General features: G+C 35.3%; 1 protein-coding gene across 16 annotated transcripts in view; it reads left to right on the top strand.

Annotated features, from left to right (window-relative positions):
• The window catches only part of Cac (calcium voltage-gated channel subunit cacophony), a 144782-nt gene that overhangs the window by 37595 nt on the left and 92946 nt on the right, over positions 1 to 14241 (top strand). For all 16 annotated transcript variants that reach the window (XM_070309046.1, XM_070309037.1, XM_070309055.1 and 13 more), the window contains exon 2: positions 3518 to 3766. In XM_070309046.1, coding sequence (XP_070165147.1) covers positions 3519 to 3766 — 248 coding nt within the window. In that variant the 5' untranslated portion in view covers position 3518. The remainder of the gene's footprint in view (positions 1 to 3517; positions 3767 to 14241) is intronic.

The raw sequence follows: 14241 nt of genomic DNA, 5'->3' as shown, positions 1-14241 counted from the left end.
GATCCTTTGCGGATAACTCGTATGAGAATCGATGAGAACTTGCTTCTCAAGCGTGGTACCTGTTCTATATATTACATACAAAGAGAAAGAAAGAAAGAGAGAAAGAGAGAGAGAGAGAGAGAGAGAGAGAGAGAGAGAGAGAGAGAGGAAGAGAAGCGGAGGGAATCTCGGCGGAAATGGAGGGTGAAAGGATTGGAGAAGTAGTTGGAGAAGGGGGAGATGTGAGGGAGTGGGAGTAGGGCAGAGGTTGCCGGGTAACACAGCGAGGGTGGAATAAGAATTCCCCGGGGTGCCTAGCAACAGGTTGCGATTCTAAAATTTCAACTGGTGTTGTGACGCGGCAAGCCTCGCTAAAGCGACACTTATGTACTTTTCCTAAACGCGCTTATGTAAAGCGCGTCGATACGTGTCTTACGTTCGATTTTTTCATTATCTGTCACGAGAACGTTCAATTTCTCATTATCCGCTACGAGATTCCTTTCTCCACGAGGTGAAGAAGAAGAAGGGATGAGGCTCGTGTTTATACGACATGTCTGCGCGACTTTCATTTTCTCTCTTGTCAAGTTTTACTTTATTACTATACAAATATAATATTCAATGAAATGGATAATATAATTTATATAAAATGAAGTTAAAAAAAATTTAAATATAATTTAATAATAAATAATAATAAATATAATTTATATAATAATATAATAATAGTAAAGTAATTTATGAAATAATATTTAATAAATCAATAAATTTTGATAAAGAGAGTTGAATAATATATATAATATAATTTAATAAAATATAAATATATAATTTACATTAATAGTATCAAATATGATAAATACGGAAGTAAAATAAATATTTTTTTTATGGCAAATTCAACGCGAATTTAAATAATTCTAATCACGAAAAAAATATTTGGCAACTACTCTATCTCTCATTTTAAAATTGTATAATAGATATGTAAATTATTTGTGAATACATAAATTATTAATAACTCGCGATTGTATTATTAATGCACTTTACTTTCGATGTATAAATTATAATGCGATGATATACAATAAATTTGTTCCCGACCCTTACATAAACTTTTCATTCCATTATGTATTTATACAATGAAGTATAAACGAATGAATAGCCGATGTATAGATGAAGACGAATCGATGGAACGATATAAAATAAAATCACTGACGAGATGAACTGTGCGCGAGTTTCAGAATCTTAGCATGAAAAATGTATCAATCGATTATTTCCGACCATTAAGCGCACAGTGATATCGCATGGTGACATTCGTTCGGACGAAATTTCACGTTGCATTGCAATGTGTTACGTGCATTGTGGATGAAAACGTATCTGTCGATCGTAGCACCTAATGGATTGTAATTCTGTTTTGTTCATTCGATAGACGGACCGGATAATAATTCGTTTGCAATTAACCCCTGTGCGAGAACTGACGTATTAACGCGCACGAATTGTCAGCCAGGTGATTATTCCGCGTCATGTTTCAATTCATCAGAAATCGAAATGAATGGAAAATCACGTTCTAATCGTTTGGCAAAAATACTCGTGAGAAATATTACACAAAATTTGATGTAAAATACGAACTATTTGAGATGTGTAATGATTCTTTCTCTAGCAAATTTAATGTCGATTTTTATTTAGCAAAAATATTATTGAGATTTTGCAAAGTTTGTTTCACGAGAGCTCTTGGATTTCGTTGATACAGATGAAATATAGCGGATCTTTATTTTTCATTTAATTCAGTTAATTTCGTTTAATTAATTAAGTAGATTTTACTTCGACGCAATTTCAATTTGAGATATACACTTGCTAACATATTGCGATCACACGAATTTGTGTTCCAGTTCATTTTATGAACAGAAAAATAATATTGATACAGAATTTTGCATCATTTCGTGAAATTATAATTTTCAAGTCCAAATGCGCTTTTGAGTTGCACTACCATTTAGAAAACACGCAACATGTAAATTGCGCAGCCAATATAGTCTTGATTTAAAAATATATACTACCTATTTAGTGCATACCGACTTCCATCTGGTTAGTGTAATGCGCTTGATGAGAAACTTCGTGAAACTCACAATGTAGTCCGTATAAATTTGGTTCGAGAGGAAACAATGTTGGGAGGCCATGCATTGCGGATATTCTATGGTTGAAATAATTTTACCTCAAAATATTTATAGCTTTTATTCGCATTATTTTAACTCATTATGTCAAGCATTGTTCAATTTTTCATCGCTTTTCTCGTACAGTTAATATCAATATAAAATCCTGTGAATACTATTTTATGAAGTATCAACAAAAATATAAATAGTATATATATTTTTTTTATTTTCACTAAAATATATGTTGAAATATATTACTCTCTCGCAGCGGTAAGTAACTTCTCCAAGAATTTCACATACTTTGACATTTGCGGGCTTTTTTACATCGAGGTTTGAATTGCTACAAGAATATTGCAAATTCCGAAATCATACTTTTTTCTTATATTTCTATTTACGTGATGAATATCCGCGAACTATGCGCATTTTCTGTTTGTCGAGGCTAATGAACTCGACGGAACGTTCGTGTTTGAATGATGATTAATCGGATTTCGCGATATCAAGATAGCAGTAGCGCTTTATTTTTCATTTCAACGCAGGACGGACGCTTTCAGGAAATAAACGGAGGTAGAAATGAAAAAGAGAACCGCATGACATTTTATGTGTGTTGCCGAGACTCTTGAATAAACGAACCTCATGTAATGTATGAATGGTATATATAGGTATCTATATGGAACATGAATCGCGTGTCGAAAATGACGATCCTTTTCTTTTTCTTTTTTCATATTCGATACGGCCGACTTTTTCTTATCGATCCAACGAAGATTAGTTAGGCATCGCCAATACATTAAGAGAGAAAGGACTATTAATGGCTGCGGTACGCGTGTCGGAAAATAGACGAACACAAGTGCTTGATCGCGTGACTACCGACCGCCCCCGTTGATGCGCCGAGATTAGGCCAGACAACGTAACCTAATTAACGAAAGAACGTTCCGCTGGATTTCTTCTATGCTCCGTTAATTTATTCCTACAAATTTTTCTTCGTCTATTCCGTCGATAAAAAATTTATTATCGTTACATCGACATTTACGCGTGCCATCTGATATCGCCGACTATCGAATAATTTTGGAGAACTAAAAATTTATAATTTTTGTAATGGTAAAACATATTAACATATAAGAAAAATATCACGATATCTTTATTCAATAATATTATATTTTATGAAGGAGTATTGTAATTATTCAAATATTTTGATGCACGAAGAAATGCATAATCATGTTAACAAACAATAGAATAAATTTATAATTTACAATTTTTATAGTAATAGATATCTTAAATGTCCTTATTCCAGCTTTATAATAAATGCTATAAAGGAAAATGTATTTTTCACCTAATTTGTACTATAAAATTTTCTCCGTACGTAAAATCACATCTACTTTATGACTTAATTAATTTATGTTTATTTCCAGGATGCTGGGTAGCGTGGGAGGTCGACACGTGTCTACGCGTCGGCGTGGCAGTAATCCGCTGATGCGTGGAGGTGTGGGCCTCATGGGTTATGGCACCACATCCGGGATCGGCGGAAATGCAGTTGACGGCAACGCGATGTATTCGGAACCGGTGCCCAGGTATGCTGCCAGGAGACGAAGAGCCGTCACCACCAGCGACCATAAGAGCTGCGCTCTTATACAGACGCGGCTCAAGCTCGGCGATATTATGTGAGTCGCACCCTTTATATTTTTTTATTCAACTCTCTAGCTATGGTTGTACTTGCGTAGTTTAATCGAGACTTATTGCTGTGTATATTGTATAATTTATCATTATCGTTATTTTATAATAAATAATATTGAATTTATATAAATTTCGGCAAAGCGTAATATAATACAGAACCATAATTGCAATGCACTTCCGTCTTGTTTATCAGGAATTTTTAAAAAAGTGTGCACGTATCGTAGCTAAAGGGTTAAGGATAGCGTATTATAACTATTATTATTCATACAAAAATTTAATTATTCTTTTGAGATCTGTGCTGCTTAAGTTGTCATAATCATTCGTAGAATTACACGTTTAATAATAGCGTTCGCTCAGCTCGCATGAACATATTACACTTTCGTAGGAGAATTTTTTAAATGTTTATTAACGTTTTTTTTTATAAAATCGCAAAATTAAAATAAATAATCTCTCCAAGATTCATCCGGATGACACACAATTAACAATATTAAATTTTACTAATTATCTTTAAAAATATAAATATAAATTTATCTTTATCAGAAATTATTAAATGAGCATGATATATCTCTTATCACTTGGAATTTATTTACTTGTATAATAAATTATTTACTTTGTATTATCAACGCAATCTATTTTATCGACATGGTTTTAACGCTTTTCATCCCCTATATTGCGACCAACCCTATAATGTCGGTACGAGTCGACTATGGATCATGTCGATAAAGAGTATCACAGTTTACCCTCTGTAGTACTTGACCTATCGAACGGTATGTTTCAATCCAGCTACGACCGTTGATAATATTTTGTACCCCTATATTTGCAACCCTTATTAAACAAGCGTCGGCAAGTTGATAAAAGCTGATAAAGCTGTTATCTTAATACTTTGCTAAATAGTGATTTCAATTAATCTATTAACCATTGAATTATTTTTACCGATACATAGCAATATTTAAAAGTTATCTTTTTAAAAATACGAATTTATATCTCTTAATTTCTCTATAAAATCCCATTAAATGTAAATTAACATTTTATAGAGACAAAATAAGTCGATAGAATAATTTTTGTACACACAGACAATTCTCCTTGTGTACAGAAAAAAAAAATATAAGAAAAAAGTAATATTATACGATATATATCTTTTTTATACAATTATAAATTTTATGATTATATATATATATATATATATATATATATATATATATATAATTGCAATATTGTTTCTTGCATTTTACGAAAAAAAATCTTTTGATTCAATCGATTTATCCGCCAATGATAATCCGAGGCTTCGATCGCGTCGCGGAGTTGGTGCCAGATGGGGGCTGCGTCTGACTATGTCGGGTCATGCACTACTGCGGCCGAATTAAAGTCTAATTTAGCGAGGTGTCTGTACTCCCCCTCGCGTCATCCGTTCGTCCGTCCGGCTTTACACATTATCGATTAGCCTTCGATTGTTTGGCCGTTACTTTCTATTTCCAGCAACGCGCGCTGTCATCGACCGTTCACCAGCGAATCTAATTACGATCTGCCTGTCCATCGGCGATCTTTTTCTTCTCGTTTCGTTATTTTTCTACCATCTCAAAAGATTGCTTTTCTATTTTCGAAACGAGCATGTCGATCTTCTTATGGACTCTCTTATGAATACTGAATCGGCGAAGTGTCACTTTGAACTTTTGCTGATATTTAGTAGATTCCGTTTTTGAGCGAGATTGTCTTATATTCAACGTTATAATTATTTTATTATAACCACATTTGATTATATTCGTTTCTTTTTTTTTTATTCTTTTTTTTCGATTACTTATTTTTTTCTTACTATTCTCTTATTTGCTTCAAAATCGTTATCTATAAATACTTCCCGATACATATTATTGTTTCCTTCGATATTTCATTGGACAAATAATACGTATTTATATATAACTCTGAGCAATCCTCGTGTTAACTGGATAATATTTCGCTTAAAATTGAATTAATTAATATCGATTCATTCTCGTGTTCCAATACCTTCATATTTCACAGATTTTAATTAATCGGCAATATTATGTAAAAATAACTATCTCATTTTTGAAACGAGTATATTACATTATTAACATACTGAAGTGTGGGGATCCGGATACGTCCTGAATTCTATATATTTATAATCATTTTTCGATGAAAAACCGAATCGTCGACACGATCGGTGATTGTGATGAGGGTGAGCGTTCTCAAGAAGCGCTCTCTCTCTCTCTCTCTCTCTCTCTCTCTCTTGACTTCTCGCAAAAATAGAATCAATAAAAGGAATCGACGTTACGTGGAAGTAGGTCTGCGCGCTATCCCGCGAGTCAACTCGACAAGGTTCTCGACCTTTGCTATTAAGGGACGTACCTATCCGAGCACCGGGCCGCCGTTCAGAGTACCCTTCTTTATTTATCGCTTCTCTATTCCGCGTTGTCTTTGTGGTTGTTGGCGGATCGATGCCCGACCGACGGATTTTATTAACGAGCGCAAATCAATGTTGCTCGAATGTTCTCGTACTGCCGCGTACGAGATTTGTCTGAACTGAGTAGAACATGAATATCATGTTAGCTTGAATCGCACAAATGACAAAATAGATTCAATATTTAATTGTATATATTAATTTTATGATTTTATAATTTGTGTTATTTTACAATTAGTGGTTTTGAATATATTGAAAGGTAAAGGAGTAATTTTCAAAATACAGAACAATACATACGTATTTCATATATCATCAGATATATATATAAAAAATTCAAGCAAACCCGATTTTAAAATTCATTTATTTGTATATTTTGCACTAGCTTTCCTTTTTTCACAAATATGAAAGTTGAAAATGTAAAACGAATGAGAATATTCTGAAAAGGTATATTTAATTAAATAACTTTATATTAATGTTTTAAAAAGAAACATTTTTTTTTTTTGTGTAAATGTAATAAATATCTTTTTCCGAAATTTCGAAGTGATGTACTTAAATAAAATAAAAAAGGACAATCTTAAGAGAATGAAGACAAAATAAATTTTTTTATATATTGTATTTACATAAAGAAACGCATAAAATATTTGTGCGCTTTTTATATTTTACACATTTTACATATTTCATAGTGTGCGTTTCTATTAACGGTCTCGTTGCCACCGACGGTCCAATTCTACGCATTGCCGGGGTATCCCCAGCCTGGGGGTGCATGCAAGAGCCTCGGCCGATACCATCTAACCCTGATCGGTCCTAACCCTGAAACCAGACTACCCCCGTGCGCTTTCACACAAACACGCGCCGCTATTTTTCTCGATTTTCACACAGCTACGATACGCGTAATTATGCGCTTTGCGGCAATATACAGGGTGACTATGAAACGAATAGTTTTTGTTCCGAGGGATTTTCTCGCTTGAAAGAATCTGATGCAATTTTTCTCTCGATGAAAGTTTTCCACTGAAATTAAAATCTGAGTAAATGTAACTAATAGATATATCTCTCATAAATTTATAGATGTTTTATCTGAAATTGTGACGTCGTCTTCTAGAGTTATTTTCTTGCAATTAGATATTAAAGAGAATTCTAGAGTCTTCCTCTTCTCTTAAGCACAGAGCAAAGAGCTGCCGACGGTGTAGTCTAATTTTATCCTATCCTCTAAAATTTCTCATTTTGGAGAAAGTACGCTCTAAATAACATTTGCATGGGAATTGCATCCGAATTTTGTACTGCATGATAAAGTTGATTGTATATAATTTCTTTCATGAAACAACAATTTGCCATTGCAAATTTGAGCAAAGATTTTCTTATTGAGGGAATTCTATATTAGAATCTCTTGCGCGAGCTCGGTTTAATCGCGTTGCGGAATCGGTGAAAAATATCGAAGGATAAGAAACGGTTCGAGGAATAATTATAAGTAGTCCGCTGATTTGTAAATTCGAATTAATATGACATAGTCTTTTTGTTTCCTTGTCTCTATCTCTCTCTCTCTCTCTCTCTCTCTCTCTCTCTCTCTCTTTTTCTCTGCTCTCTTGCTGACTCGCGAATTCGGTCCCTTCTTGTCTCGGCGGTGAATCGAGTCGACCTGGCGCGGTTGTGTGTTTCAGGTTTCAGGCTGGCTGCCGGCTGCCGCCGCCGCTGCCGCCGCCGCCGTGAATCAATACCCGCATTGCGCGTGCCACCTCTCTTTCTCTCTCCCTCGTCAGGCTTCTACTACCCTTTGCCACTCTCTCTTTATCTCTCTTTCTGCTTCTCGCACACCCTCCGCAAACCCTCGGTTGCTCTTCGTCGTTCGCGCTCTTTCTCCTTTTCTCTAATCTACTCTCTTTTCCCTTCTCCTTTTTAGTTTCTCCCTCACGTTTTGTCGTTTTCTCTCCCTGTCCTTTCTTCTCCTTCTCATATATTTCCTTTCCTCATATATTTCCTTTCTATCTATTCTTTCCGTATTTTCGTCTCTCTATCATTCTCTATTTTCTTCTCGCTATTACTCTATTTTTCTCTTCCCCCAATCATTCTCTCTCTCTCTCTCTCTCTTGTTCTCTTTCTGTTCTGCTTCACATGGTACTTGGCAGTTATCCTCTATTCCATTCTCATTCTTTCTAAGCTCTATCAATATGTTTTTCTTTATATCTCACGTTGCGTCTCATTCATCCTTTCTAAAGCGAAGCGGCGAAGATCAAGGAGATTTGAATTGGAAACAGCCGAATAGAGAAAGTGATGAATATGGGACACGAGACGGGAGCGGGCGATAATGAAAAGCTCTCTGAGAGTCGGATAACCCCCGCTGGGCGCGCCGTGCGCTACACGGACAAACACGTATACGTGCGAAAAGTCACCCACGCTGTGACCGACATCCTCTCTCGACGTATCTTCTTCTCGAGAATGCAAAAGTGCGGAACGCGTTTTATCGAGGTCTCTTAAAATCCATAACATCCATTCTCATCGCATTCGTTTATTATTCTTTCTTGATTTCACGTAAAAGTGTACGCTCATTCTCAAGATACGAACGGCAGTAGTAACGGCTTGACACTGATCAGACGGGACTGCATTGTCTATCTATGACACATTTTTACTACTGCTTCCGTATTTTCAGTTAAATACGGAAGCTGTCTTCGCTGTCTTTAAGTTTTATATTTTTAATCTTTTGTACATGATATGTGTGTGTGTGTGTGTGTGTGTGTGTATTAAATCAGGCTTTGAAATCGCGACATGACATAAAATATGTATCACCTTGTTAAGTTGATAATTATGCTCGCTGTTGAATGCGGCAGTCTGGTTCTCAATTACGTTCGCGCGTGGGTTTAAAAGCTCTAATCGCATTGCAAAGATATTTTATGCGTTTATCCTCATTTGTTCGAGATTTCTTTTTTTCTACACTAAACCATCAAGACGTTGTCACGTCGCGGCTTGTTTAAAGAGCGACGATTTAAAAAGTTTAATCCGGCGATTAATGTCGGCGCGACGTCTAACGCGACGAGTATCGTTTTTCCTAACTTTAGACGGGCGATTATTCTTGCGTCGCTTTGCAGCGAAGGGTAAGATGGCAAATACGGGACAAATACCTCACCACCGTCAAAGTCACCGTCGTCGTTGTCGGGCAGACGACGTCGTTTCCCTTTCCCAAGGGCTGTTAACTCGCGGGGCAGGAGCAGACCTGTGGAAAAACCACATATGTGGAAATCGGCCCACGCGTCTTCCGTTTTACCGCCTGACGTCACATGTTTTTGAGTTATTCTCAGCGTTGGACGACGCCGTCGTCGTCGCGAGCAGCGTGAACGGAAAAAAAAAAAAAAAACATCATCACCTTTACCGTATATGCTCAATCTGGGGATGTTTAAATTAAAAATTGGAAATTAAGTGTATTCTTATCAAGCATATTTATTTCTTCAAAAAGTCGGAATTGTACGTAAATTGAAAAAAATATCCTTAAAATTTATAATTTTAAGATTGTTGGACGTGTAAAATAAAAACAGTAATATTTATAAATTTAAGAAATTAGGCTCTCGTGCGACATCACAAATTTCAAATAATCGTGGGCTAGTAAGAGCCAGAACGCGAAAGGTAGTGCGTCAGTTTCATAAAAAAAAAAGTTTTCTATGAAACTGAATATGTGCACAGAACACGAAATTTACTTGGTGCTATATACCAAGATTTTTAAAAATAATCTCAATTCAAGATTTATAATAACCCCTCTTTATCCCCCTGGAGAAACGAAGGCGAGAAAAATATCGGGGCGAAGTCGCTGACTCGGGAAATAATATAGTAATATTTATATTAATATTTTCGTAGATTAATTTTTATTAAAAAAGAGAATGTAATTGTAAGTTTTATAAGTTGCACTTTTTTATTGTTTATAATTTATAATTTAGAAAAAAACTTGTTTATATGTGGAATGATTAATATTATAGTCGCGTTAGATTTAGTTATGCGATGGTGGTACATTAGAGATAAATATATATGACACCTGTTGTTACGCCATTAGTATAAAACGTTCGTGTACAAGTCGAAAAAAAAAAAAACTTTCTCAAATATTATAATACTTTTAATTTCCAGGAAAATTGAGAAAATTCAGGAAACTTTTGTTTTAAATGGAAACATTAGCAAAAATGATTCAGAAATATCTAATAAAGAATCTTGATTCATGATTCTAAATTAAGATCGCAATTAAAACTGAAAGTTACTTCTGCTCCTGTCAAACTTTTGTACCTCCAGATTATACCGAGTTATTACACAATTATTATGATTGTTGTGAAAATAGAGTGAATAAATTTTAAGAAATTTGAGAATGTGACGGACTTTGCTACGGTCAACCTGGAAAACTCGAGGAATTTGCAAGATGTGAAAGTGACCTGCGGAGGAAAAAGTTTTTAAATAATTAGAGATTATCCCTAAGGACTCACTTTGCAGGACGGTAACTATTAGCAACCCATATGTCACCCTCCTGACATTTTCTTGATATTTACGAAAATTAGATTGCCATTAACCGGTGAACCTTTTATTTTCCCTTCGCACGCACGCGTAGTTCATGCAAACTCCTCGACATCGATATTTATAAATACATATACATACATATATATATACATATATATATATATATATCTTATTTGATGTAAATTCAACTTTATACTTTGTATATAACATTTCCTTAAAATAAATGACGCGCGCGTATCTAGTAAAATATTTCATAATTTATACTGCATAATTACACAAAAATGTTTTGTGTAAATAAAATATTTTAATTTTCGAGTGCCCTTCTATCTGTCTCAAATTTTTTAAAAAATGTTTAAAGTGCTATCTTTTGAAGTCGTTTCTCGCTCGCATAAACAAGCTTTATCGGAACGACAAAGCGAAACTCTAGAATACGCGTGAAGTTTTTAAGCCGGCTGAGAGACGTTCTCGGCTTACACTCGATGAAAACGGAGAGACATCGTCACCTGCGGGGTCAGTAAACCCCGGCGACTGTCGCCATTACTTCGTCGGTTTCTCTCAGGGATAATATTTTGTAATAAAACGCTGCGCGTAACGGCGTGTCCGGCCGGTTCCGGTTGTTCCGTTCGTCTCACTTTTATTTCGCTACACTTTCTGTATCTCAACACGTCGCCCGGAGATTTGGGGCGACCACCCTAAGCCTTAACGGAAATCGTTAACGGCTGCGAGAAATGCTTCGTTAAAAGAGAGATTCGCATCTACATTTTTTTATCTCATAATCATAATTTTTTTATTTCTTATATTAAATATTATATAATTAAATACACGCGAGCTAGAATAAAGGCTGTTATGACACTCCATTACCTTGCTTTAACATTTGATCATCACTTTTTGTTGATTTATCTGCGCTACAGATCGTTCATGTAAACCGCTCTTAAAATATTATCGCATTTTATCAATTATTGTAGTACCATGTTTCCGCAATTCCATATTGCAAGTATCATAATATATGTACGTAAATTGTAATTTTAGATTTAGATAAATTTTCGATTACCTGCGAGATAAAGAAAACGTATATGTTGCTATTAATATATTTATAAATTATGATGTATTCGTTTCTGTTGCTTCATGGATATCACGTGCATCATACCTATAAGCACGTGAGTAAAATGAATTGATTCTTGTATAGTCGATCGAAGACGAAAGAGATTGTGCGATGCGGGAACCTTATTATCCCTTATCCTGTTCTCCTCGTAAGGAGACATAAATCCATTTGCCTTTGTCATTGTACATGTCAGAGCCAGCTTTATGTCACAAGCGATAAGCAGATCTCAGGACGAACGAATCGATGACAGTCATAACGACTGTACATTTTAAACAGGCTACTTTAAAAAAAAAATTGCATAAAAATATATCAATTACACAAAATATTTTTAAAAGAAATATTTCTAATCGCTGTATGAGATAAATAGAGAGAGAGAGAGAGAGAGAGAGAGAGAGAGAGAGAGAGAATAAATTGATTTATAAGATGGAAAACTACGTGCTTTGAGAGAGAGAGATAGAGAGGCATAATAATTAGATGAGAACGCAGTAATTGGACGAAAGTAAGATTCAGCCTTAATTGTTAAAGCTTGATAATAATAAAGCGAGAATCGATAATGGCAGTAATGGAGAGGAGCACAAATCTTAATGCGCGAAGCTCTACCATTCTCGTCGTGTTCGGGATCGGCAAACTACATGTCTAATAAAGTTCAAACGACTTGTAGCCTTACGAAGCCTCGTATATGCACATTCTCGCCGTGACCCGTCGCAGCTCTTCCATCGGTATATATAAAGTCGTTACACACGATAGCAGATAGCGCGGTGCATTGCCCGGGTTGTTTTGCAGATCGATGGAGCCTCGTCCAGCGGACGTAAATTTTCTCCACGATACTTCCTTCCGATTCTCTCGGACCATAGATTTATATTCACCTCCCGAACTTTTCGCATAGGACCGGCCGCGCGAGCGGCGAACTTTATTTCCGCTCGGTATATTTTCTCTGAGCGATTCCCTCGCTCGGCTTATCTAGTTTTAAGGAGAGTTTTCAAATTGATATATAAAGCTCAAGATAAGAGGTATACTATGATAATAATAAGAGTGACAAAGAAATAAAATAAAAATGCATGTTTGTTAAATCTGCATTATTCTATCTGTATTTAATTTGAATTTCGTCAGAAATTTCTATCGTCATTTCAAAATATAATAAAAATCTATAAAATATAATTATTGTTTAAAAATAAAAAAATTTATTGCTTAAAGATTGCGATTTACAGAGATTGTAATTTACGGAGATTCAGCCCTTCTATATGTATTACGACCCTTATCGAATTAGGACGTCTGTCTATTTACTGACACGTGGTGATAGGGCCTTCGTGCGATCATGCAGGAAATGAAATTATTACTAGAAAAGGCACGTGTCTTCCCATATCACCGGGCAAATTCTTCATTGTTCGTTTAGCGGGACGTCTCTCTGCAGCCAGGCTTCCATTAAATTGTAATTCTTTCGCTCGTCGTTTATCTCATAAACATGTATGAACACACACACGTACATATAATAACACACTTCTTCTCTCGTATCTTCTTTAAATAAATTATCTACGTACTTAATGAAAAAGTACTAATAAAAATTTAACAACGTTCAAGTTGTGCAAGAAAATGGTGTGAGACTTAAGCAAAATAAAATATTGAAGCAAAATCTGATTACGCTTTAAAATAGTTAGAAAATAAAATTTTTCTGTAATAAATTTTGATTAAATTAAATTTAATCCAATCTTAAAATTTAATTAAAGATTTTTGTAGAATTTTTAATGAGATTTAATGATTTAAAGCTTTAAATTTTTTTCTTGATAATTTAATAAGAAATTGAGTTTTAGGAAGTCCTTAAATAAATCTGTTACTTAGAAGTGCTCGTTGTGGCCGAGGGGCGCGAATAGAAGAGCCATTCGACAATCGACAATCGATTTGCCCGCGATATCGAATTATCTCTCGTGCAATCCCTCGCGGATGACCGACGTTTTTAGCCATGGGAAGCCCATGGCACGTTTATGGTGGCGCGTATGATTCTAGGTCGAGCCTTATTGGACGATACGAACGTGACGTTATCGCTCTTTGACAGACCGATCGTATGATTCGATTAAAATTCTCCACCCCTGTATAGTACAATATAATCTCACAGATGCGACGGGCTACTCGACAAATGACGAAAGCCGCAGGCCAACGACGTTGTTTTCGTCGCCGTCATCGTCGCTCCGTGAAAGCTATATTCGGAAAAATCGATTCTCGACGAGTCGAGGAAAACCGTAAAGCGATGAAATGAAATTGCACCCGTACGAAGAAGCTCGCGAAAGTTTCTCGGGGAAACCCGAGAGTCTCGCTATAGCTACAATTGAGCGATCGAACGAGTCTAAAAATATACGGCAATCTGATATATTTCCTCTTCTAAATTCGATTTTATTTATAATATAATTTATTATCTACATAAAATTTTATTTAATATATTATCGATATCTATATCTATAGAAATACTTGATTAAACT

Source organism: Polyergus mexicanus, unplaced genomic scaffold (assembly GCF_030449975.1).
Source record: "Polyergus mexicanus isolate NDT 795.1 unplaced genomic scaffold, iyPolMexi1.0 SCAF_2, whole genome shotgun sequence".
NCBI lineage: Eukaryota > Metazoa > Arthropoda > Insecta > Hymenoptera > Formicidae > Polyergus > Polyergus mexicanus.
The sequence above is the reverse complement of the archived record's forward strand: the minus strand, read 5'-3'. Positions and strand labels throughout refer to the sequence as shown.